Source organism: Vombatus ursinus, unplaced genomic scaffold (genome assembly GCF_900497805.2).
Source record: "Vombatus ursinus unplaced genomic scaffold, bare-nosed wombat genome assembly UNPS02014801.1, whole genome shotgun sequence".
Classification (NCBI taxonomy): Eukaryota; Metazoa; Chordata; class Mammalia; order Diprotodontia; family Vombatidae; genus Vombatus; species Vombatus ursinus.
In genome coordinates this window covers 16,659,716-16,685,858 of record NW_020954579.1, presented here as the reverse complement: position 1 = coordinate 16,685,858, position 26,143 = coordinate 16,659,716, and the positions used below count along the sequence as shown (strand labels likewise).

At 38.6% G+C, this 26,143-nt stretch overlaps 1 protein-coding gene across 2 annotated transcripts in view; it reads left to right on the top strand.

Moving 5' to 3' along the window:
* TTYH2 (tweety family member 2) overlaps positions 1-26,143 on the top strand; it is a 93,784-nt gene that overhangs the window by 28,282 nt on the left and 39,359 nt on the right. For both annotated transcript variants that reach the window (XM_027873155.1, XM_027873156.1), the window contains exon 4: positions 15,403-15,623. In XM_027873155.1, the coding sequence (XP_027728956.1) occupies positions 15,403-15,623 (221 nt within the window). The remainder of the gene's footprint in view (positions 1-15,402; positions 15,624-26,143) is intronic.

The following is a 26,143-nucleotide window of genomic DNA, read 5'->3' as shown; positions in this document are numbered from 1 at the left end:
ATCTCATTTGATACTCACAACAACCCTGGGAAGTACATGCTCTCCCATTTTATAGATGAGGAGGTTGAGGCAGAGCACAGCAATTAAGTGTGAGACCAAATCTGAACTCAAGTCTTCCTGCCTGCAGGCCTCGCACTCTATCTGCTGTGCCGCCAGTGGCTTCTAGCCACAAAATGCGGGAAACTATCAATGCCTCTAAACATTGATGACCTTCCTGGCTTCTTCACAGATTTTGATATGAATTAACTTTAGTTCTTTCTGGTTTTGTTTGTTTGTTTTTAGTAAGAGCCACCCCTAACTTTGAGAGAAATCATTGCAGTGGGAGTGGATTCCAGTTCAAATCTTGGCTCTGACTCCATTAGCTTTGTGACCATAAACAAGTCATATACCTGCTGAGCCTCTGTTTCTTCATCTCTAAAATAGGGACATTAATAGCACCTATCTCTCAGAGTGGTGAGGATTGAGAGATAATGCATGAAACTCACTTTGCAAACCTTAGCTTTAAAAGTTTGGCTAATATTATTAATTTGTTGAGAGAGAGGGTGTAGGGAAGAGGGGCTGGGATGAAGAGGGGAATTCCCATATGTGGGAATGATCAAGCAGGACTGAGTCCTTGGCTCTCTGCTCCATCAGTTCCACCAGGGCGGTTTTCTTATTAACGGCAATCCTGCGTCTAAGACGGGATGCTGCTCGGACAACAAAGTGGATCCTTGTCCCAATCTTTATACCCATGATCCTATCTCTCCTTCCAGTGACCTTTAGCTTCCTTTGCTTACTGACCTCATAGTGACTCAGCTCCTTGGCAGGCCTGCAGTTTTCTAGCATGCTTGGTGACTGATAGAGCCTAGGGTAATAAAATGACCATAATCTGTCTCCAGGACCTCTGCCTCCCCTGTGCAGGAGGGAGATGAACTTAGTGATTCTGCACATCTTTCTGACTGATCACAAATGAGCTTTGTGGGAGCAGGTGAGGAAGTACAGGTCAGCCACTGAGCGCACTTCGTGCCCTCTATAAATATTAAAAAAAAAAATAATGGAAAGTATTAGCCTGAAAGGCTGGAAGTCTAGATTTTAGTTCTGTTTCTGCCTCTATCTAGCTCTGTGTGTGTGTGTGTGTGTGTGTGTGTGTGTGTGTGTGTGTGTGTTCAATCCTGTCTGACTCTTCATGACCTCATTTCTGGTTTTCTTGTCAGAGATACTAGAGTGGAAATTGAGGCAAACAGATACTGGAGTGGTTTGCCATTTCCTTCTCTAGCTCATTTCACAGATAAGGAAACTGAGGTAAACAGGGTCAAGTGACTTGCCCAGGGTCACATAGTTTACAAGTGTCTGAGGCCAGATTTGAACTCAGGAAGAGTCTTCCTGACTCCAAGCCCAGTGCTCTATCCACTGCACCACCTAGGTGCTCCGTGTAGCTTTGTGACTTTGGGAAAATCAGTTCACCTCAGTACCTAATTTCACCAGCTTTTTGTGAGGAGGAAATTCTTTGTAACCTGGAATATGCATGTGAACTAAATAATAACAATAATAATAAATTTCAAATGACAATAGATAGTATATAGTACTTAACATTTTCAAAGTGCTTTGACATATATTATCTTATTTGAGCCTCTTAAGCCTCTGAGATAGGTACTGTTATTATTCTTGTTAAAGAAATTGAGATAGCGGTGTTAAGTGACTTGTTCAGGGTCACACAACTAGTAAGTATGTGAAGTAGGGTTCAATCTCAACCTGACTCCAAGTTCAACATTCTAACCACTACATATACCCTGCTCTCTCTCTATTCTGTGACTGCTGTGAGCAAGTAACTTCTTTCTGAGCCTCAATTTCCTCATCTGTAAAACAAAAGAGGTTGGCTTACCTGGCTTCTTTTGCGTCTTAGCTAAAATTCCACTTTCTGTAAGAAGCTTTTCTCAGTCCTCCTAAATGCTAGTACCTTTCTTCTGTGATAATCTCCAATTTATCGTATATGTTTATGTTTGTATATGTATGTATGTATGTATATGTACACACATATATACACACATATGTACATATATGTGTTTGCACATAGTTGTTCACACCTCATCTCTCTTAATTAGAGTGTGAGCTTCTCGAAGACACGGATTGTTTTTGCTTTTTCTTGTATCCCCAATGTTTAGCATAGCATTTGGCACATAGTAAGTGCTTAATAAATGCATCAATACATTGGCCACATCTGACATCTTATGCCTCATTCTGCACCGATAGTTCCCCCACCTCTGTGCCAAGAGAAAGGTCATCACTATCAATCCTCTGAAGTCCTAAGTTGTCACTCAATTGATCAGAATTTTTCTGCCTTTCAGAATTGTTTTAATTTACATTATTGCAGCATAAACAGTTCTCCTGGTTTTGTCAAACATGATATCATATGCAAGTGTTTTTCTTACCAGTTTGTACTATAGGCCTCATTGACTTACAAAACCACAAATTAGCATTATCTATGTTACAGTGTTGCTTTCTTTTTATTTATTTGGCTAAACATTTCCCAATTACATTTTAATCTGGTTCTGGCTGGCCATATGTCTAACACCTCTGGTGTAATGTGTTAGGCCTGTCCATTCCTCACTGATGCCACACTGCCAATCCACCATCTTTTCTGGTTGCTCATTTCTGTGATGACTTCCATCACACCATTTCTCAAGGGCAATTCTTCATAAGCTGCCATTACACTTATTAAGTGGAAAATTATGGCATATTTATAATTGCAGATTGGCAGGTTGCATTCATTGGTGAAAGTTTTTCTGTGTTTTTTTACAAATGCATTTATAAGCCACTAAACTAAAGGAATAGCATACAATAAAACTGGGCACAGATATCAAATGACCTGGACTTGGTATTGGGCAAGTCTGTGAACCTAGTATCTCTTAGTTTCCTCAATCAATAAGCATTTACTAAACACCTACTATATGCCAGACACTGTACTAATCACTGGGGATCCAAAAACCAAAATGAAATAGTCTTTGTCCTCAAGTAACTTATAATTTAGTAGGGAAAACAGCACATACGTGTATTAGTAAACAAAGGGCATATATTCATCAATACAGAATATGTGCAAATTGAGCACAAGGTAATTTGTGAAGGGAGGGCACTAACAACAGTAGGGATCAGGAAAGATTTTATGTAAAAGCTGGCACTTAAGGGGAGTTTTGAAGGAAATCATGAATTCCAAAAAGGGTTGAGGAGAAAGTGCATCCTATGCATGAGACACAGCGAGTGCAAAGCCACAGAGACTGTTGGGAGAATTTTCCCATGAGAGTTCTAGCTTTTCTTGGCAGAAGCTGAGGGTCACAACCTGTTGCGTGGCAAAAACAAGGAAGTCTCACAAGACCTCTCCTTTGCTGACACGCAGCTCCCACAGTTGGCTTGGCTCTCCTCTCATTGAGAGAAAAGTCCTACTCATACCCCTGATACAAGGGCTGCAGGTGTCCAGCAGACTTAGTGATTGGCTATCACGTGGAGATCATGCTTTGATCAGGTGTTACTAGGGATGTAAAAGAAAGCTACTAGCACTTAATAAATGGAGCTTCTGCCATCTCGCTGTCTCCCGCCTCTTCAGTGAGCCTCCGGGTTAAGAGTATTGAGCTGGTCTCATGCTCACCACTGCAGCGGCCGTGTCAAGAGACCAAGATGGAGCATCATGTTTGAGGAATAGCAAGTTGACCAGCTAGGTGGCGCCATAGTGTATAGAGCCCCCTACCTGGAATTCATCTTTCTGAGTTGAAATGTGGCCTCAGACACTAGCTATGTGACCCTGGAAAAGTCATTACACCCTGTTTGCCTCAGTTTCCTCATTTCTAAAATGAGCTGAGAAAAAAATGGCAAACCATTCTAGTATCTTTGCCAAGAAAACCCCAAATGGGGTCACAAAGAGTGGGACATGACTAAAAAACAACTGAGCAACACCAAAGTAGGCCCTTATGACTGGATTTTGGAGTGCATGGAAGGGAATGATGTGAAAAAAGACTTAGTAGTATTTGTAGGCAAGGGGAATGGCCTAGAAAAACCCTGAGATGTGGAGAGATTAGAAGTTGTGGTAAGAATGAAAATAAGTTTAGGGGAAAAAATGATAACAGGATTTCAGAGTTCTTAATCATAGAAGCAAAACACTTATGGACAATGGCAAGATAAGGGTGTGACCATACCTTTGTGTAGCTGAGTGAAGGTAATAGGAATTGAGAAATCAGGAGGTTAGGGCATTTGAGGGAGCCTGAACACACATGTTGAAATTCCCTACTATGAGGACAAAAGTTGGAATAGAGAGGGTGACTGTGAACTAGGCACAGAATTCATTGAGAAAGGCTGAAGATTATCCTGGGAAGCAGTGGAGAAAAGCCACCAGACTCTGGATTGGATGATAAATTTGGATAGGGTACAACTTGTAATATAAAGGATGGCCAAGGACACAGTGTCATCCAAGCCTCAAAGAGGGCCAGGAAATGAAAAGAGGAGGAGGGGAAGAGATCTAAAATGAAAGCTAATTACAGATTGGGTTGCGGGGAGCATAGAATGTAGTGTAAGGAGTGGGCACATAGGGTGCATCTGTGGGAGTAGGTTCATAGGATGAGAGAGATGGCAACAAGGTTTGGAGAGGCAGGGTTTAGCTCTTTGGCAGTAACATAGTGTTTGGGGGAATAAGAAGGCCTGGGAATTTGTTAGCCAGTAGGGAATGAGCCCAGATCGAGTATCAGTGGATGAGAGGAGGCAGGTGATTAGGCTGTCCAAGGCCTGGACAAAGCCTCTAGGTCTTGCTCTTCCCAGTTTGTGAGGGGAGGAAAAACCCTGAGAAGAAAAGATACCATCAGCACTATAATAAAACAAGCAAAATTCTTAGGTTTTCTTGTCAGTATCCTCCACAATATCAAACAGATTACAAAATTATTTGTTTTCAAAACAGAAGCTAAGGGAGTTTTTTTTAATCCCCCAAACTCATTAGATAAAGCTTTTGATACATGGACCTTGACTAGTGTTTTGGCATCCAAACTAGGCCCCCATGGGCCAAATGAGGCCTGCTTGACTACTCTCTGACCTGCTTAATATTTTTATCAGAAAAATTTTTGTCTCTTTTCTAACTACATACCTATGGGAGGCCAGATTTTCTTCTTATACTTAAACCAAAGCAACATTGCAATATATTGATTGCAAAAACAAAGATATGAATCCAGCTGTCTTTTGTTAATTAAGATATTAAAGAGGATTGCAAAAATATGTAAAAACAATGCCGTTCTTTCCATTAATACTTTTTGTTTTGTAAATATATTTTTTATTAAAATGTTATTCATGTTAACATGTAATGGGCATATTGTTCTTTTTAAATGAATTAAGAAATAAATATTTCTAAAATTTTATCAGTTTTAATTTCTTTTTTTCATATTAAACATATTTTCACATTAGTGATGTTGTAAGTAAAAATTAAAACCAATAGGAGGAACCATCAGGAAGAGGAAACAAAACTCAACAGAAGAAAAAAAAATAGTAATTCGACTTCCATAGTTCTTTGTCTGGATGTGGATAGCATTTTCCATCACAAGGCCTCTGGAGATGTCTTCTATCCTTGTATTACCAGGAAGGGTTAAGTTTATCAGTATTAGTCATCACACAACATGGCTGTTATTACGTACAACGTTCTCTTGGTTCTGCTCACTTCACTCAGCATCAGACCATACAAGTCTTTCCAGGTTTTTCTGAAGTCAGCCTGTTCATCATTTCTTTTTTTTTTTTTTTTTCGGTGAGGCAGTCAGGGTTAAGTGACTTGCCCAAGGTCACACAGCTAGTACGTGTCAAGTGTTTGGTCTGAGGCCAGATTTGAACTCAGGTCCTCCTGACTTAAGGGCCGGTGCTCTATTCAATGCTCCACCTAGCTGCCCCCATCATTTCTTATAACACAATAGTATTCCATCACATTCATATACCGCAACTTGCTCAGCCATTCCCCAATTGATGGGCATCCTCTCAATTTCCAATTCTTTGCCACCACAAAAAGAGCGGCTATGAATATTTTTGTACATGTAGGTACTTTTCCCATTTGTGTGATCTCTTTGGGATACAGCCATTGAAGTGCTATTGCTGGGTCAAAGGGTATGCACATTTTTATAGCCCTTTGGGCATAGTTCCAAATTGCTCTCCAAAATGGTTGGATCATTTCACAACTCCACCAACGATGATTAGTGTTCCAGTTTTCCCACATCTTCTCCAACATTTATCATTTTCCTGTTTTGTCATGTTGACCATTCTGATAGGTGTGATGTGGTACCTCAGAGTTGTTTTGATTTGCATTTCTCTAATCAATAGTGATTTAGAGCATTTTTTCATATGGCTATAGATGGCTTTAATTTCTTCGTCTAAGAACTGTCTGTTCATATCCTTTGACCATTTATCAATTGGGGAATGGCTTGTATTCGTATAAATTTAACTTAATTCTCTATATATTTTAGAAATGAGGCCCTTATCAGAGAGACTGGTTGTAAAGATTCTTTCCCAATTTTCTACCTTCCTTCTGATCTTAGTTGCATTGGCTTTATTTGTGCAAAAACTTTTCAATTTAATGTAATCAAAATTGTCTATTTTGATTTTTGTAATGTTCTCTGTCTCCTGTTTGGTCATGAATTTTTCTGTTCTCCATAGGTCTGACAGGTATACTATTCCTTGCTCTCCCAGTTTGCTTATACTATCAGCCTTTATATCTAAATTATGAACCCATTTAGACTTTATTTTGGTATGTGGTGTGAGATTTTGGTCTATGCCTAATTTCTGCCATACTCTTTTCCAGTTTTCCCAGCAGTTTTTTTCAAAGAGTGGGTTTTTATCCCAGAAGCTGGGGTCTTTTGATTTATCAAATAATAGATTACTATAGTCATTGACTACTGTGTCTTGCATATTTAACTTATTCCACTGATCCACCACTCTATTTCTTAGCCAGTACCAAGCAGTTTTGATGATTGCTGCTTTATAATACAATTTAAGATCTGGAATGGCTAGGCCACCTTCCCCTGCATTTCTTTTCATTGGTTCTCTTGATATTCTGGAACTTTTGTTCTTCCAAATGAATCTTGTTATTATTTTTTCTAACTCTACAAAATAATTTTTTGGTAGTTTGATTGGTATGGCACTGAATAAGTAAATTAGCTTAGGTAGAATTGTCATTTTTATTATATTAGCTTGGCCTACCCATGAGCAACTGATGTTTTTCCAATTATTTAGATCTGACTTTATTTGCAGGAAAAATGTTTTGTGATTGTGTTCATAGAGTTCCTGGGTTTGTTTTGGGAGGTAGACTCCTAAATATTTTATAATGTCTATAGTAAGTTTAAATGGAATTTCTCTTTCTATCTCTTACTGTTGGGCTTTGTTGGTAATGTATAGATATGCTGATGATTTATGATTTATTTTATAGCCTGCAACTTTGCTAAAGTTGTTTATTATTTCAAGTAGTTTTTTACTTGATTCTCTGGGATTCTCTAAGTATAACATCATGTCATCTGCAAAGAGTGATGGCTTTGTTTTTTCTTTGCCTATTCTAATACCTTCAATATCTTTTTCTTCTCTTATTGCTAAAGCTAACATTTCCAGTACGATGTTGAGTAACAGTGGTGATAATGGACATCCTTGTTTCACCCCCAATCTTATTGGAAATGCTTCTAGCTTGTCCCCATTACATATTATGCTTGCTGAAGGTTTTAGATAGATGCAATTTATTATTTTAAGGAAGAGTCCATTCATACCTATGCTCTCTAGTGTTTTTAATAGGAATGGGTGTTGTATTTTGTCAGAAGCCTTTTCTGCATCTATTGAGATGATCATGTGGTTTCTGTTAGTTTTGGTGTTGATATGATCAATTATGCTGATAGTTTTCCGAATATTGAACCAGCCCTGCATTCCCGGTATAAATCCTACCTGGTCATAGTGGATTATTCATGTGGTAAGTTACTGTATCAATTTTAATTTCTAATGCAATTAATATCAGTGGATATGACCAATATAAACAAAAGCTCATTGTGGTTCTCAATAAATTTTAAGAGTGCAAGGAGGAGGTAGCTCCTGATAGCAACTCAACTGAACTCTCCCAACACTCCCCTCCAAACAACTTCAAAATAACTCCTCAAATCAAATTTTAGAGCAGCAGCACCAACAAAAGGTCAGAGTGAGACATTTTTCCAGCCTAAGACAACTTAGGAGGTCAGCAGAAAAGGTCTGTGAACAGGAAGGGGCCAGCCCAGAGCATGGCAGGAGCACCAGCAGAGGGGGGCTGCAGCAACAGCAGCCCAGAGATGGAAAGGGGGTCAGACAACTGGTTAGAAAGAGATTACAGGGTACTCCATGCTGGCACTGGGTGCAACTGGTGCTGATTGGCAGCTCTGTTGTCCATAGGCAATTCTGGGTCACAGTTCCAGGGCAGAGAGGAGTGCTTATGGTTGGTCACAAGGGAGCAGGAGCCCTGGTAGCAGTTCCAGGGCCAAGAGGAGCACCAGCACCTGCAGCTGCAGGGGAGCAAGGGTTCTTCCTGGATAAAGACTAGAGCAAAGAGAAGGAGAGCAGTAAACACACCTCTCCCTATATCACACCACCTTGGAAGTATTGAAAACTTGTAGACCCCCAGAACTAGCTCTGAAAGCAGTGACACAAAAAAGCCTTAAAGCTTGGGACAGAGCCTCCCTGTCCCCAGATGAGCTGAACCCAACTTTAATATAAAGGTCAAAGTCAAGAAATAGACTTGAAAAAATAAGAAATGACAAAACAAAATAAAAACCACCACAACAGCAAAAACTTCACTATAAAAGCTACTATGGTGGCACAAAAGACCAAGACATAAACTAAGAGGAAGGTGACAGTATGAAAACAGCTACAATTGACGTCTCAAAAAAAATGCTAATTGGGCCAAAGCCCAACAAGAATTCCTGGAAGAGTCAAAGAAAGAGATAAGAGTGGTAGAGGAAAAATTTGGAAAAGAAATGAGAGTGATGCAAGAAAATTATGAAAAGAGAATTAAGAGCTTAGTAAAAGAGGTACAGTAAAATACTAAAGAAAATAATACCTTAAAAAATAGAATTGGCTTAATGGTAAAAGTGGCACAAATATTCACTGAAGAAAAGAACTCCTGAAAAAGCAGAATAAACCAAATGGAAAGGGAGGTACAAAAGTTCAATGAAGGAGATAATTCCTTAAAAATTAGAATTGGGCAAGTGAAAGCTACTAATTCTATGAGACATCAAGAAACAATGAAACAAAGTCAAAAGAATGAAAAAAATAAAAGAAAATATGAAATATCTCCTTGGTAAAACAACTGAGCTGGAAAACAGAGGAAAGAGAATCCAAAAATTATTGGGCTACCTGAAAGCAATAATCAGAAACAGAACCTAGACATCATTTCAAGAAATTATCAAGGAAAATTGCCCTGATATCTTAGATCCAGAGGATAAAATAGAAATGAGTCCCTTGATCACCTTCTGAAAGAGATCCCAAAATGAAAACTCCCAGGAATATTATAGCCAAATCCCGGAGTTCCCGGGTCGAAGAGCCAGAAAGAAACAATTCAATTATCATGGAGCCACAGTCAGGATCACACACAATTTAGCAGCTTCCTTGTAAAAGGAGTGGAGAACTTGGAATAGGATATTCTGGAGGGCAAAGGAGCTAGGACTGCAGCTAAAAATCACTAACCCAGCAAAAGTTCATATAATCCTTCAAGGAGAAAAATTGTTACTTAATGAAATAGAGGATTTTCAAGCATTCCTAATGAAAAGACCAGAGCTAAATCAAAAATTTGACATTCAAACACAAGACTCAGATGAATCATATAAAGGTAAACATGAAAGAGTAATCCTAAGGGACTTATTAAAGTTAAACTGTTTATATTCTTATATGTAAAAATGGTAACATGTAACTGCTAAGAATTTTATCATTATTAGGGCAATTAGAAGGAGTCTATGTAGACAGAAGGCATGAATGTGATTTGGTTATGTTGGGATGATCTCCCAAAGAAGGGAGGGGGGAGTGGGATGAGAAAGAGGGATTCACTGGGAGTAGGGAAAATGGAGAGGTAGAATGAGGAAAATTTTCTCAAATGAAAGTCGCACAGGGATGAGCTTTTATAATGGAGGGGGGTGGCAGGCAATGCTTGAACCTCACTCATCAGAGTTGGTTCAAAGAGGGAATAATATTGATACCCACTAAGTTGGGTATAGAAATATATCTTCCTGTGCTATCAGTGAGGGAAATAGGAGGGGAAGGGGATAAGAGATGTGGGGTGCAGGAAGTTACAAAAAGGAGGGTGGATCAAGGCAGGCAGTGATCAGAAGCAAACAGGTTTTTGAGGAGGGACAAGATAAAAATAGAGAGAAAAGGGAAAACAGAAGAAAATAGGATGGAGCGAAATACACAGTTATTGCTGTGAATGTGAATAGAATAAGCTCGCCCATAAAACAGAAACAGAGAGCAGAATGGATTAGAAACCACAATCCAACAATATGTTGTTTACAAGAGACACACCTGAAACAGAAAGACACATTGAATTAAAATAAAGGGCTGGAGTGTAATCTATTATGTTTCAGCTAAAATAAAAAAGGCAGAGGTAGCAATCATGATCTCAGACAAAGCAAAAGCAAAAATAGACCCAGTTAAAGGAGATGATCAGAGAAACTACATTTTGCTAATAGGTACTATAGATAATGAAGCAGTGTCAAAAATTTTTTATACCAAATTTCCCTGATAAAGGCCTTGTTTCTCAAATATATAGGGAACTAAGTTAATTTTTTTTTTAAAATTAGAGCCATTCCCCAATCGATAAATGGTCAAAGGATACGAACAGGCAATTTTCAGAAGAAGAAATCGAAGCTATCTCTAGTCATATGAAAAAATGCTCTAAATTATTATTGATTAGGGAAAGACAAATTAAAAGAACTCTGAGGTACCACCTCACACGTAACAGAAATGACATGCTGGAGGGGATGAGGGAAAATAGGTACACTAATAAACTGTTGGCAGAGTTGTGAACTGTTCCAAACCTTCTGGAGAACAATTTGGAACTATGCTTAAAGGTATATAGTACTGTGCATAATACCTTTTGATCCAGCAATAGCATTACTAGGTCTGTACCTCAAAGAGATCAGAGTAAAAGGAAGTGGATCTATATGTACAAAAATATTTATACCAGCACTTTTTGTGGTGGCGAAGAATTGGTAATCAAGGGGTTGTCGATTGGTGAATGGCTGATTTATTGTGATGGAGTACTATTATCCTTGTGTGCCTTTTATGTGAGAAAATTTTCCTCACTCTGCCTTTCCTTTTTCCCTACTCCTAGTGCATCCCTCTTTCTTATCCCACTCTTTCCCTCCCCCTTTTTTGGAGAGCATCTCAACATAACAGAATCACATTCATGCCCTCTGTTTATGTAGACTCCTAACTGCCCTAATAATGATAAAATTCTTAGCAGTTACATGTATCATCTTCACATATAGGAATATAAACAGTTTAACTTTATTAAGTTCCTTAGGATTACTCATTCATGTTTACCTTTTTATGTTTCTTTTGAGTCTTGTGTTTGACAATGACGAGGGAGGGGTTTCAGAAAAAATGTAGCAAGTCCTACATGAACTGATACAAAGTGAAGTGAGAAGAACTGGGAGATCATTGTGCACAGAAACAGCAATGTTGTAATGATGATCAATGGTGAAAGACTTCACTGCTCTGATCAATACAATGATCCAAGACAATTCCAAAGGACTCATGATGAAAAAATGCTATCCACCTCCAGAAAGAGAACTGATGAACTCTGAGTGCAAATTGAAATATAATTTTCTTGCTTAATTTTTACTTTTTGTGATATGGCTAATATGGAAATATATTTTGTGTGATTTCACATGTACAATTGATATCATTTGTTTGCCTTCTCAGTGGATGAGGGAAGGCTGGGGGTGGGGGAGGAGAGAATTCGGAGCTCAAAATTTAAAAAGAAAACAATGATAAAAATCATAAATTTGTTTTATAAAAAAGCCAATTTTTTTTAAAAGAGTGTAAATGGATCCTTAAGACCAAAAAGTTGAGAACCACTGGTAGAATGAATGTGTCTGGGTCCACTAGTAAAGTAAAGAGTATCCGGAGGACCAAAGCCAGGATGAGGAAGGGTCTTAAGTACATGTCGTATGAGGATTATTTGAAGGAACTGGGGCTATTCAGCTTGAAGTAGGTTCAGGAGGGACTTGAGAGCTTCAAATATTTGAAGGCCTAGCATATGAAGGAGAGATTAAATTTCTTCTATTTGGCCTCAGAGGGCAGAAACTAAAAGTACTGAGTGGGAATTGCTTTAGATTGAACTTCAGATTAGTTATCAAGAAAAATTAAAACTGTCCTGAAATGGAATGGACAAGAGATGGTAGGTTTCCTTTTTTGTTTTGGGGTTTTTTTCGGGGGGAGGCAATTGCGGTTAAGTGACTTGCCCAGGGTCACACAGCTAGTAAGTGTCTGAAGTCAAATTGGAACTCAGGTCCTCTTGATTTCAGGGCTGGTGTTCTATCTGCTGTGCTACCTAGCTGCCCCAGAGGTTTCCTGTCCTTGGAGGCTTCAAGCAGAGGCTGAAGGAACACTTGTTGGGTGTGTTAAAGTGGGGAATCTTTCCATGCCAGCATTCAGCTTGGCCTGGATGCTGTTGCCTTCCACCTCCCAGATTCTGTGATTCAGTGAAATCTTACCACAGATGGGACTCTGCTCATTGTGTGACTATGGACAAGTCATGTAACTTCTCAGAGTCTCACAGTCAGATTTTTAAAGGCTAAATTGCAGATGTGATCTGTTTTGGTGTAAAGAGGCTTCCTCCACTGAAACAAGTGGAAAATTGTTGTACTGTCACAGTTAGGACCCGCTGAAGTCAGCGGGCCCTTACTATATGTTCCCCACTACAGCTATATAAGTGCTGCCTTCAATTACAGTGGACCTGGATCAGTTAGTAATTATAACTGAAGTTAAATTTAATTAATTAAATTCATGGGGCCTGTATACAGGTGTTTCTGATTGTGTGGTCCAATATTTAAAAAAAATAATAATTCAGATGCCATACTCAGACCTAATTTCAAAGTCTTCCTCAGATGCTTACTAGACATGATCATGGGCAAATCATTTAACTTATCAGTCTCATTTTTCTTATCTGTAAAATGGAACTATTTAATAATACCTTATAGGGTATGTGAGGATCAGATTTACATAAAGCACTTTGCAGATCTTAAAAGCTCTATACAGGATGGCCCAAAAGTCTTATTGCAAATTTAAGCTATATTAAGCTAGTACTTGAGAAAGGTTTTTAAGCTTACAACAGCACTAAGACTTTGGGGACACCCCGAATAAATCTAAGCTATTGTTATTAATAATAATTAGCCTCATTTTCTAATCATTATTAGTTTCTGCTTCTAAAGATTTTTTTTTCCACCTTCATCAATTTCTGAAAGTTGCAGAGCTATCTGGATTGAGACATACTTTTCTGTATTCAGTTACGCATTTATTTCTTCATTTCAAAATCCAGACTCCTTACTTTGACTTGCATTTGAAGGTGAAGTCTAAAGCTGGTGAAAATTAAGAGAAACCAGCTGCTCTGTTTGGTAAAACGCCTGGCTATCATCCTGCTGCAGAGAGGTGTTTGGCAGAATCCCAGACTGATTTCCTAGACTGAAGAACCTTGTATCTGCTGCATTGAAAAGTGCCTTACTAACACCGTTTCCTTAAGGTGCCGCTCATTTGATAATCAAGGACAGCAGCAGCACTGTCATCACTTACAATTTCTGCCTTTGCCTAAATGAACGTTGCCGCTGGTCGTGGAGACGGGAACATAACCACCAGCCTTCAAAGCCTATGAGCTAAAAGACATAGACCCCTCCTCTTGTGTGAGTCTGGTGGTGTTCTTTGGAGACAGAAATTCATTTTGCTTTTAGACTTTGAAGTTCAGTTCTGCTCATCTTCAGTCTGTATAGCAGTTTTAATGGCCCGATCTGATTATTTTTACAGGGATTGTATTATAAAGATGTTAGAATGTGGGGTTAAGCATTAACTAAACTAATCATTAAACATTAGATTCATTATTATAAAAACAATTTGAGAACTGGAATCCATCTCCTACTCCTAGTGAAGGAAAACAAACAAAACTGGGGCCGGGGGATTTTTCCTTTGTCCCCTTTGATCAAGGATCTCACTTCTCTTGTAAGAAGCCAGATCTGGGAATAGCAATCTGGTTTGGGCCAGATTAGGAAGCTTCTTTCTCCACCTACTTACATCCCTCCCCCGCAACACACACACCTTTTTTGGAAGTGGAACATAGCAGGTTTAGTCTGTCTCCTGCCAGTGTGCTGTTGAAGGAGGAGCAGGGTAAGGGCCCTTACTGGATTCAAGGGTAAGAAGGTGAGCAGCTGTGAAGTGACCTGACCCAGAAAGAGCACCTGGAGCATCTTCTTTCTCCCAGACTCCCACTGCCAGAGATGGGACGAGCCATTTATATTTCTGAAGCATAGTTTAATTGCTGTACACAAATGTGTTGGGGATTTGTGCCCTTCATGTGTTAGAAACCACCAGAGGAGGTTTTGAGTCTTTACTGTAACACATGACTTGACTGAATGCAAAATGAATATGTATGGCTATGGATAATAGAATTTTCTGGCACTAAAAATATGTGCATTTACTCTTTTTTATTTTTTAAAGTAATACTACATGAGTTTGAATTTAAGCTTCCGTTTTCCTTTAGATTTGACTCTTACACCACTTCAGTGAGGCTTTAATTGCACTTTTACAGAATCGCAGCAAAGGCAACAAAAACAGAGAGCAATAACTGAAAAAAGAATGAAATACTTTTATTTGAATGAGAAGAAATAACTTCCATGTAAAAAAAAATACCCTTTCTCAGTATATAGATACATAGATAAATTATAATAATTTGTATAATTCTATTTTACCATATCCCTATATATTCCTTTCATGACAGATCTCATTCTCATTTTATGAGAACATATATATATATATATATGTATGTATGTATATGTATATGTATTTCTTAAGCTCTTTTATGTCATGGACCGCTCTGACAGTCTGGGGGACCCCTTGTCAGTAGAATGTTTTAAATGCATAAGATAAAATATATTACAAAGGAAACAACTTATATTGAAATGTAGTTATTAAATTTTTTTTTTTTACATTCACAGACTGAAATCTAAGTACAGATTCCCCTGGGGGTCCTTGGGCCCCAAAGTAAGAATCCCTAACTTTGACCAATACAGGCTAAGAAATTGTTCCTCCTACATGGTGACCCCTGAGTGTTTGCCTGCCTTGCATACCTCCAGCATCTGACAGCTGTTTGCTCCCACCCTGAAAGACAGACTCTCTTATACCCCTCTCTTCTTCTTGCCCCACCCCCAGGTGTCAGGCACCACGCTGAAAATGAAGATGAACCTGGAGCAGCACTTGGCCCGGCTCAGTGAGATCTTTGCCACCCGGGGAGACTATATCCAGACGTTGAAGTTCGTGCAGCAGATGTCAGGCAACATCATCCTACAGCTCTCAGGCCTGCCTGTGTGGAGGGATGTCAGCATGGAGCTGACTGAGGTGGCAAACAAGACCACCTATGTGGAATATTACAGGTGAGAGAGAGGAGGTGGTGGACAGGGAACTGTAGGCAGAACACTGGTCTCCTCTAAGTCTATATCCTGAATTCCAGGGAGACATCCGGAAGAGTTAATAATGGCTGAGGGCAGCTAGGTGACACAGGAGATAGAGCACAGGCCTGGGAGTCAGGACCTGAGTTCAAAATCCGGCCTTAGACACTAAGTAGTTGTGTGACCCTGGGCAAGTCACTTAACCTTGATTGAGAGAGAGAGAGAAGAAACAGATGATTGTTAGTAGTGACAACTTGAGTACTTCCTAGATGGATGTAAACAAGCTTCCTGCCCTCAAAGTATTTACCAAAGTCAAAGACACCTACAGGAAGAATGTAGGGACAAAAAGAATGAAATTAATTTAACAAGCATTTACTCTATTTGCGTAAATTCATGCCAATTACTGTGTTGGTTTGATGTGCTATTAGGGAAAGAAGAGTAACAAATGTTGATTTGAAATACTATTAGGGAAAGAAGAGTAACTTAGAGGTAGGGGCAGGTGTGTACTGGTAAATGTTTAACATCCGGACCTCCCCCTCCTCTTCACCCCCACCAGATACATTTTCACTTTAAAAGTGTGTCAGATATTCTTTTAAAGTTTAATCTGCATTATTACCTTTCTCTATCACTTTCTTAAATCTAGGCAATCAAAAAACAATAAATCAAGCCTGCTCACACTGAAAATTTAACATTGCCACATTTGAGCTGTCTCTAGTACACTAATGTCCCCACTCACACAGCCACCACCCTACTTTAGTCATCATCACCCCTCACCTGAACTATTTCAGTAACCTCCTGATGGGTTTCATTGCCTCCAGCCATTCTCCTTACCAATTTATATGCCCAACCAGGGGTTTCAGGGGAGGCTGCATAGAAGATTTGAAATTTAAACTGGACCATGAATAATGAGTAGAACTTCAGCAGGTAAGGGGGATATGGAGCATATGGAATAGCATTGTGACTGGAGTATAGGGATTATGGACCTCTATGAGATAAGCCTGAAAAAGTAGGGCGAGAGCCAAATGGGGAGGGTCGTGAATGCCTGGCCCAAGAGTTTGGTCCCAGGCTCAAAAATCTTCAATGGCACCTTGTTGCCTAGTGAATAATCAATGTTGTTTTAGAAAGGTTAATCTGGTAACAGTGGATAAGATGAAGATATTGAATGAATACACAAATAGGATTAAGTATTTACATGCAGGACATAGGGCTGAGGAGGCCAGTGAGGACAGGGCTGCAATATAGCCTTGGAGAAGGGTTGTTGGCAGGAAGAAAGTAGCTGGGGGAGGTGGCAGATTTACCATCTAGAGGTAACTTCCCCTGCGACTGCCAAATATCCAATCCCAGAGACTCCTTTAGGCACCATTCTGCCATAAGCCTGCTTTATAGAGCTCTATGTTATAGCCTTCTTTCCTTTCCTTTCCTTTCCTTTCCTTTCCTTTCCTCTTCCCCTCCCTTGATCTCATTCTCCTTCCTACAGGCTGATTCAGAAAAGCCTTGGGTGCTTAAAACATCTCACAAGCCTTGTAAACACCTTCCAGTGTCCAAACTCAACTCTGTAAGAGCCTTGGCTCCCAGGAGGATGTGTACTCTGTCTCTGGTGCTAAGACGAATGTGACTAATACTGCATTTTTATAGCTCAGCACACATCATGACCTGAAGATCTGGTAGAATGTAAGTTCCTTGAGAGCAGGGTGTGTTTTTCTTTCATTTAGTCTTTGTATGTAGTGTCTAGCACTTACTAAATACTTGTAGAGTTGGATTGAATCAAATTGAAAGAAATTATTTCTGCTCTTGGAAAGCTTCCAGTGCAGAGGGGAGACAGGACACACATTAAGAGCACATATAACAGGACTCAGTAAACAAGGGCATGACTAGTAAGGGCTGTGCACATTCACTCTCCTCTGTCCTTCCAGTGCTTGAAAACTCTCCAGCCTGATGGTCTGAAAGCATTTACCAATAATGTTTCAGGGCTAACCCCCAATTTCTGGACTGGCTACTCTCCAGCTACTCTCCTAACTCTGGCCCCTATATCTTTCCCATTAACACACCTAATGCATCACAAGCAGAAAGAAACCACTGCACTAAGAGTGAGTTCAATCAATCTACAAGCATTTTAAAATAGATTTTTATAGATATTCCCCCTGTATCTGTAACCCTTCCCCTTCCTAGATAACCATCTCTTGTATCAGAGTTTCCAAAGGTTGGGGAAGAAGAGGAGAGAAAAACAGAATTCAGCAAAAAAAATCTTGTCTTACAGTCATCGCTCCACTCCTGTGGTCTCTCATCTCAAAAAAGAAGTGAGAAGTGTGTGTGTGTGTGTGTTCCTATTTCTTCTTTAGTTTTGGTTGATTGATTGATTGGTGTTAGCTGTTCTTTCCATTCACGTTGTAGTAATTATAATATTGCTTTCCTGGCTCTCCTTACTTCACTTTGTATTAGTTTATATAAGTCTTTCTATGCTTCTCAATAGTCATTAAATAAACATTTATTAAGCATCTGCTATGTGTCAAGTACTACGATAAGTGCCATGGATACATAGAGAAAAATAAACTGTCCCTGTCCTCATGGAGCTTGTATTCTATGAGGAAAAGAACCTGTACATATGAAGCAGGTGAGCTGCTCCATGTGAAGTGTGTGTGTGTGTGTGGTGATCATCCCTCTCTTTGCTTTGTCCCTCTCTTTGCCTGCTGTTGGACCATTTTTCTTATTCATTTTTATTCCATCTTCTAATGTAATCAAGGAGTATATTCTGATATTTACAAGTTAAGTGATAAAATTGCAATATTTCCTTCATTAATTAGCTATGAGACACCACCACAGTTTCTCTGTCTCTCTGTTTCTGTCTCTGTCTCTCCAAGGTATTGGCTATATGATTTATTATTACTGTAACAAACAAGATATAAAAAAGATTTCCAGTGTGTCAGTTGTGAGAAACGTTACAGCCAAAGTCACCTTTAGCTTTGCTACAACTACTAACTTCTGCTTAATTCTGGAAACACAAATCCATTTAGTCCTTTCAGGATAACCTTTTCTCAAAAATTCTCTCCATGGATTAAATGCAGTTCTCTCAGGAAATCAGTTCTCTCAATCCTTTTCCTCTGTCCTCTCTTCACCTATCACAGTTAATCTCTCCAGAACACTGGTCAAGCTCTCAGTCTCCTCACAGACTCTTCATAAAATGACATCTAAACTGCCAACAGTTGAATGACAGTTAAGCAGTCATTCCAAGGTTCCATTGGTCCTCAAAGATGCAATAACATTACATATAGTCTTTGGGACTGTACTTTGGGAGAAGCTAGTGTTATATTTCTCCCCACAGTCAAAATTTTCAGTCCCCAAAAATGATTTAGAGGTATATCAAGTCCACATTAATATTCTATACAACACACAAATCATAATTCAAAGCAGCACTTGTCAGGCTGCTTCAAATAGCAGCACTTAGGATAATGCCTGGCACATAGTAGGTGCTTAATAAATATTGATTGATTTTTTTTATTCAAATAAGGAGAAAAATGATAATAAAGCTAGCTATTACAATCATAATAATAGCTAAATATAACAACAATCTCAGACACTTATTAGCTGTGTGACCTTGAGTAAGTCAATTAACCCTGTTTGCTTCAGTTTCCTCATCTGTAAAGTGAGCTGGAGGAAGAAATGGCATACTGCTCCAGTATCTTTGCCAAGAAAATCGAAAACAGGGTTACAAAGAGTGAGACACAACTGAACAGCAATGACAATACATTTATAACACTGCATATACATTTTTTTAAAATCCTGGTAACATGTAAATTCAACATGTAATTCAATAGTGAACTACATCTAGCTGAAGGGGTAACCATTTCTCTCACAGCATCATAATTTAATTAATTGGCAGATTGGCTTCTGTACTGATTCTTTTGTGACCTGTTGACCTTTCTACATCTGTACCTAGGGTAGTTGATGTTAGAGACTCACTACCAGTATTTCTAAACTCTGGCTTATCTGTTCAGGGAACTCTAGAGCAGAGATTCTAAGCTCCATTTCTGGGTTCGATTTTTCCCACCTCTCTGAACAAGAATCCTTCTCAGTCCTAGGCAGAATTAGTTATTTTCTCTATTCTGTGTCTGCTTTAAGCAGGACCTTTTTCAGGAGCTCCCGTGCGAAATGGAATGGAAGCCATGCCTTATCATTCTTACACTACTATTTTAAAGTAACAGTTTTCTTTGGAAAGATCTTTCTTTAATGTTTCTTGTGTATCAAGCTGTGGATATCAGCTACATCTAACTGTTTCTGTGTATCTAAAATAGGAAAATTGTGATTTATTGTATATTCACAGGCACAGTGTCTGGCATATAATAGGTGCTTAATTAATGTCTGTTGATTGATTATTATAGATTATTGATGGAGTGAGTCAGGCCATCTCTACCCTGCTTTCTGGATTTTTCTTCAGTTGAGATGCTTCATGTTTCTGCCTTTCTATGTGGTTCTCAAGGCTCATCCATAGTCTCTGAACAACAGCATTTTTCAGCAAAATTTTGTCATCTTGCTTCAAATTTCTGATAACAATCTCAAATGTCATACCATTGTTTGTTTCTCAATACTGGATCCTTGGAATCCACTTCCTCTAAACTAAAGACATTTTATTCTCAGATACATTTGACAAATATCTAGTCATATAATTTACATTTTAACTGAAAATAGTTTTGCCTCTCTGATTATATCTTCTTTTAATTAAAAAAATTATTATGAACTTAAACAGCAAAAATGAGCATTTCTGTACACACAGAATACAAAAAGAGGATTTTCTGAAACCAAGAATCTCCATTTTATAACACTTGCTTTTTTTTAAAAAAAGTACATAATAAATTCTACATATTACTTTCAAAACTTTCCTTTCTTCTGAACTCCTTTCTGTTCTCTTCTTTGCACTTCAAAAAAAAAGTTTCAATGGCCTTTTTTTTGCATTATTATTGGTAAGTGCTCCCTTTCCCCATTAACCAAGAAAAAGAACAAAAAATAAAAAAAAATCCGTGGAATGAATAAGTATAGTCAGGCAAAATGAATTTACACAGCCAAAAATATATGTCTCTCTCTGAGCTTTATGTCCATTATCTCTCTATTGGAGCCAGTAACATGCTTCATCAAAAGTGCTCTGGAGGCATGGTCATTGCATTGATAAGACTTCTTTGAAAATTGTTTTTGTTTTTTTGTTTTTTTTACTTTGTTGTTGTCCTCACATACATTGTTCTCTTGGTTCTGCTCACTTCATTCTGCATCAGTTCATGCTACCCAGGATTCTCTAAGAGTGTCTCTTACATCATTTCATATAGGACAACAGTATTCCATTATATTTAAACACAGTTTGTTCAACCATTCCCCAGTTATCTAAGAGCACTCTAAGGTGCCTCCTGAAAGTGTAGTTCTTTGCTTTTGTTCCTCTTCTCTCATCTATTACTCCTCCTTCCTTTGAGATGAGAAAGTTTGTTTTGCTTGCAGTTATTTCCTCCCCAGTATTATCTTTCCACTTAACCCCTTGACTTTAATATATTTATGTACTAAATTCTGTGTGTGTTCAATCCTCCTTTGTCCATCTCAGATAAGTGATCTCTGATTTCTTCTCTTTTTTTCCCAAGTGATGTTTGATTTATTAATGCAATAATAAATGTGGCAAAAATTGTCTACTTAATGTACTTTTGCCTTACCTGAGAACACAATTTTCTTTCAAATCCATATACATCTAAAAGAAATAAAGCCAGTCCAATTCACAATGTACTTTATGTTTGAGTACTTATCCATCATTATTTCATGAAGAGTTCAAGGGGGCCTCAAATGTCTCTATGTGGTAAGCAAAAACAGTTTCTTATGCACATGCATGAGTTGGAAATTAGTGTTTTTTTCATCATATTCAGTGTGTCAAAGTATATTCCAGCACGTTCACCTGTCACTGAAAGCAGAGCTGCTACAAGTCCTGTTGTTTTGAGCTGAGACAGTATTTACAAGGTAAAGACACTTGATTGGCACCTGTGTGACCTGTTTATTCAAATTCACATTAGTTTTCTAAGCTGACTGAACAATATTTGTGAAGGATACTGGAATAGGAGCGAAAAGAAAAGAAACCTAAGTTCAAATCATCCTTGTGGGTTGTTGTTTTTTTTTTTTAATTTTTAAAAATTGACTCAATAGATTTTATTTTTTATGATTTTTCTATGGGTGACCAGAATGACTTCTGCCAAACCTTTAAAATAAGTGTTTTTTGCTGACCCCCTTTTTCATATTTAGGAACATTCATTTGAACAACTCCTTTTTGCCTTCTAAATTTCTTCATGTTTTTTCTCCACTCCACTATAATTTCTTTTTTTGTTTGTTTTTTTTTTTTTTGTTTCGGAAGTTGGGGTTAAGTGACTTGCCCAGGGTCACACAGCTAGTTAAGTGTCAAGTGTTTGGTCTGAGGTCGTATTTGAACTCAAGTCGTCCTGACTTCAGGGCCGGTGCTGCATCCACTTTGCCGCTTAGCTGCCCCTCCACTATAACTTCTTATTGATTGAATGGGGATGTACAGAGGATCTTTAGTGTTAAAGCTGTCCCTGTTAAAAATCATCTTCGGGTTCTGGAGGAAAATCTTTTAGAAAATGAATTGTGAGTTTTCTGCTTGAAATTTAGCTTGTCTTTGAATTTCTGGATTTGAGCTGTAAGATACTAAATGTCTTTTGAATATCTTCCTCCTGAACTGCAGGGTACTGAGACAAGGGATTCTAGATGGGAGGGGTTCAAATGCCCTCTGCCCAGTTCTCGTGCAGGTGGGGAGGGGGTGGCTCATAGAAAGGGGCAAAAGGATGATAACCGTGGCACAGGCTACTTGTGTCCAAGGGTGGCAGCTTCAGTGCAGCACACAACAGTCGTGGACATGGGGGTACCGCATGCTAGCCAAGCAGTGCTTGGCCCCCAACCTGCTACTTCCCTTGCTTTTCTGCTCCTGTGGTTGTGTATCAATGATGTTCTTGTATCAGGTTGTGATGAAGCTGATGCTGAAGTCATCTGTTTTCAGGGTCCAGAATGCACTGTCCCATCTCCATTTCCTGAAGCTGATTCTTTGGAATTTAACCTCTCATATGCCAATTCTGCTTTCCTCTTTGGGGTATATTCATCACTTGTGGGTCCATCCAAGCCAAGGAAGGGAGGAAGGAAAGAAGAAAGGAAGGAAGGAAGGAAAGGAGGAAGGAAAGAAGAAAGGAAGGAAGGAAGGAAGGAAGGTGAAGAAAAAGGAGGGAAGGAAAGGAAAGCTGCTTCATTTGTATTGCGCTGTGGTGATTTTGCATCAGACTGTTATGACCTCTGTTCCTTGGTCTTTTGGCTTCACAAATAGGACAGTTTTGTGTATGGTTCCCTCTTGTAACAAGTTCACTGTAAACTTTTGTCTTCAATTCAGGTTTATTCTCTTTCTGTGCTTCTCTAGCCCATACCTGAGAATATGCTGTGCACCTCGGTGATGTTGTATCTTACCGGGGCAAACACTATTGTGCATTCCATTCCACAAACTACACCATTAATTTTTCAGAAGTGGTTCAGGCTGATATAGATCAATGTCAGCTGGATGCCATTTTCTGTCTGGGCTCTGTATCAAGCCATTGCATACTTCCATTCTAATCTCATCTGCTTCCTCAGGCTCTATTGCTCAGCTCTGTAGGTGCCTCTTTACTCATGTTCATACAAATTGCAAAGTCAATGGGCTCTTCCCAGGGCATCCCACCAACATCAAATGATCTTTCTAGTGTTTTCAGACCAGAGTCCAGGCTGGATATCCTTCCAGCGTTGTGCAAGTCCAAAAGTGGACCCTCTGAGGCATTCCATTAAGCTGCTCATCTTTTCTAACTCAGATGCCTGCCAATCCCAGAGTGACTCTGTCACTTTGTTGACAAAGACTTCCTGAGTTTGTTCCCCAGAAAATGTTGCCCAGAAAAGCTTCTTCACTCTAACCTATGTTATCCCTTTGCAATGATATGTCTAGTTTCAATCTGGCCTACTGTCATTGTTCCATTCACAGAATCTAGTCATCTACAGGTAAGGTCTCTCTTTCTGCTTTGGTCCTGAATAGCCTCAGTATGACAAGAATTCTGTTCAGTCTCCTTGCTTTCAGGCCTCTTTTCTCATTAAGGTTTCTGTTCTTCCAACCAACTCTTCTTCCTCAGTGAGGCATTTGTAGATCAGTTCCCAGGTGCAGTCTCCTATTTTTACTGTGTCTGGTATTTTTTGCCTGATCTAGTTAATCAGAAAATTCAGAGTGCTACCTGAGTGGTCTCCCCAGCCCTGACCTTGCCATGAATTACCTTGTAATCCTCTAATTCTTTCACCTTTCTTTTCAGCATTTTTGTCGTTTCCTTATTTTTGTTCTCTGGGTTCACTCCTAAAATCAGGAGTTTGTAATTCAAAAATATCAAAATACTTATTAAGCATGTCAATCTCTGTTTATTAAAAAGTAGTGGTAATATGGAATTGTACAATAATGATGATGATAGCATTTATATAATGTTCTAATATTTCCACATTAATTATTAAAATGACATCTCAGTTATCTCTGAACTTCCATCTAGTTTATTTATTAATTTTTTTCACATAGTAAGAACCTTAAAAAACCTTAAATTTCTAGAGGAATGAAAGTTTTCCTCCTCTCATTCTTTTTTTTTTATTAATTTATTTTGATTTGTCAACAATCACTTCCATAAGCTTTTGAATTTTAAATTTTTCTCCCCCCCCTTCTTCCCCTCACTCCCCAGGAACACACACAATCTGATATAGGCTATACATATACATTCCTATTAAACATATTTTCACATTAGTGATGTGTAACATCCAGTTTATTAAGTATTATTATATGCTGTTACACATATAAATAAATACAAAATATGGACATAGTAAACACAGAACAACTGCACAGAAAAGATATTCTAGAGGTAATTGGCTAGAGAGACTCATCTCCAGGACAAAATCCCCTTCCATGCATAGGAAATGCCATGGGAGTCTAGAACTAATCCTTAGAGAGTTAAGTTCATACAAGAAATTGAAGAGCAAAATGAGTAGAACCAAGAAAATATTGTATACAGTAACAGCAATATTGTTTTAAGAATGTCTTTGAGCAAATAAGTCATTCTGACTATTATAAATACCCAGATTAACTATAAAGGATATATGAAGAAAGATGCTATCTGCATCAAGAGAAAGAACTGATAAATAGAAGTACGTATAGAATAATTATGTATATACATGACTATGTCTAATGGTAGCCATATGGAGGAGAAGAAAAATTTACATGAAACTTTATTATATATTTGAAAAGAATAGCAAGTTGTACATAATGGATTTGCAGTTTCATATGCAATCTTCTTTTTGTAATACTATGTTATGGAAATGTTTGTTTTATTCCATAAATTAAAAAAAATAAAGAAATTTCAGGAGCTTGCTATCACCTTCAGGATCAAATATAAAATGCTCTGTTTTGCTTTCCAAGATCTTCATAACCTGGCCCCTTCCTGCCTTTCCAGTCTTGTAGCTTACTCTTCTTTCCAGATTCTTCAGTCCAGTGACCCTGGCCTCTTTGCTGATCCTCACATGTGACACTCCTCGACTGGAAGCATTTTCACTGACTGCCCACCGTGGACCTCTCTCCCTTCTCATCTCCAGCTCCTGGCTTCTCAGCCAGAATGCCAAGTTCTTCAAGAAGGCTCTTCCAGGTCCTCATTAGTCTTAGTGCCTTCCCTTTGAGGCTACTCCAGTTTGTCCTGTCTTTATCTTCTTTGCATGGTTGTCTCCTCCATTAGACTGTGACCTTCCTGAGGACAAGGACCATGTTTTTGCCTTTCTTTGTATTCCTAGCACTTAGCACAGTGACTGGCACATAGTAGAAACTTAATAAATTTGAGCAGTATGACTCTCTCCCCATTGCCTCCTCTTCCACAATTTGCTTTGCCACTTTTTGGTGGGTGTTACTCTTCTGTGAAGAATATCTTAGATTAAAAACTTACAGAAGGCAGAATGAGGCTGTATCTACATATACAAATTGAATTCTTTTGCATAAATATTTAAAGTGCTTTCCAGATTCTTCTGATTAGTGGCGAACCATAGGATGAAATAATCTTCTAGTTAAAGGCTGTCCTCTGGGGCATAAGAAACTTTTTATTACCTGGAGATTTTCATTGTGAGAGAACTTTGTAGTTTTGTCTGTGCACTGTTAGGTGCTTAATATCGGCCTTTTCATAATTGTGGTAGTGATGGTTCAGTCTTCACTGAGAATTAGAACATTTGGAGAGAGGTTTATTTCAAAAAGGATTTGATGTGCTGTATCCACATAGACTACAGAGGTGTGGCTAGACCGCAGTTCATGTGGAAGAAGATCTCAGGGTTGTAGTGAAGGCCAAGTTCAACATCAATCAATAAATAGTGTTTCAAGGTTGTTCAAAAATCAGAATGCAATCTTTGACTGTCCTAATAGAAATATAATGTCTGCATTGAGGAAGGTGGTGTTCTCTTTT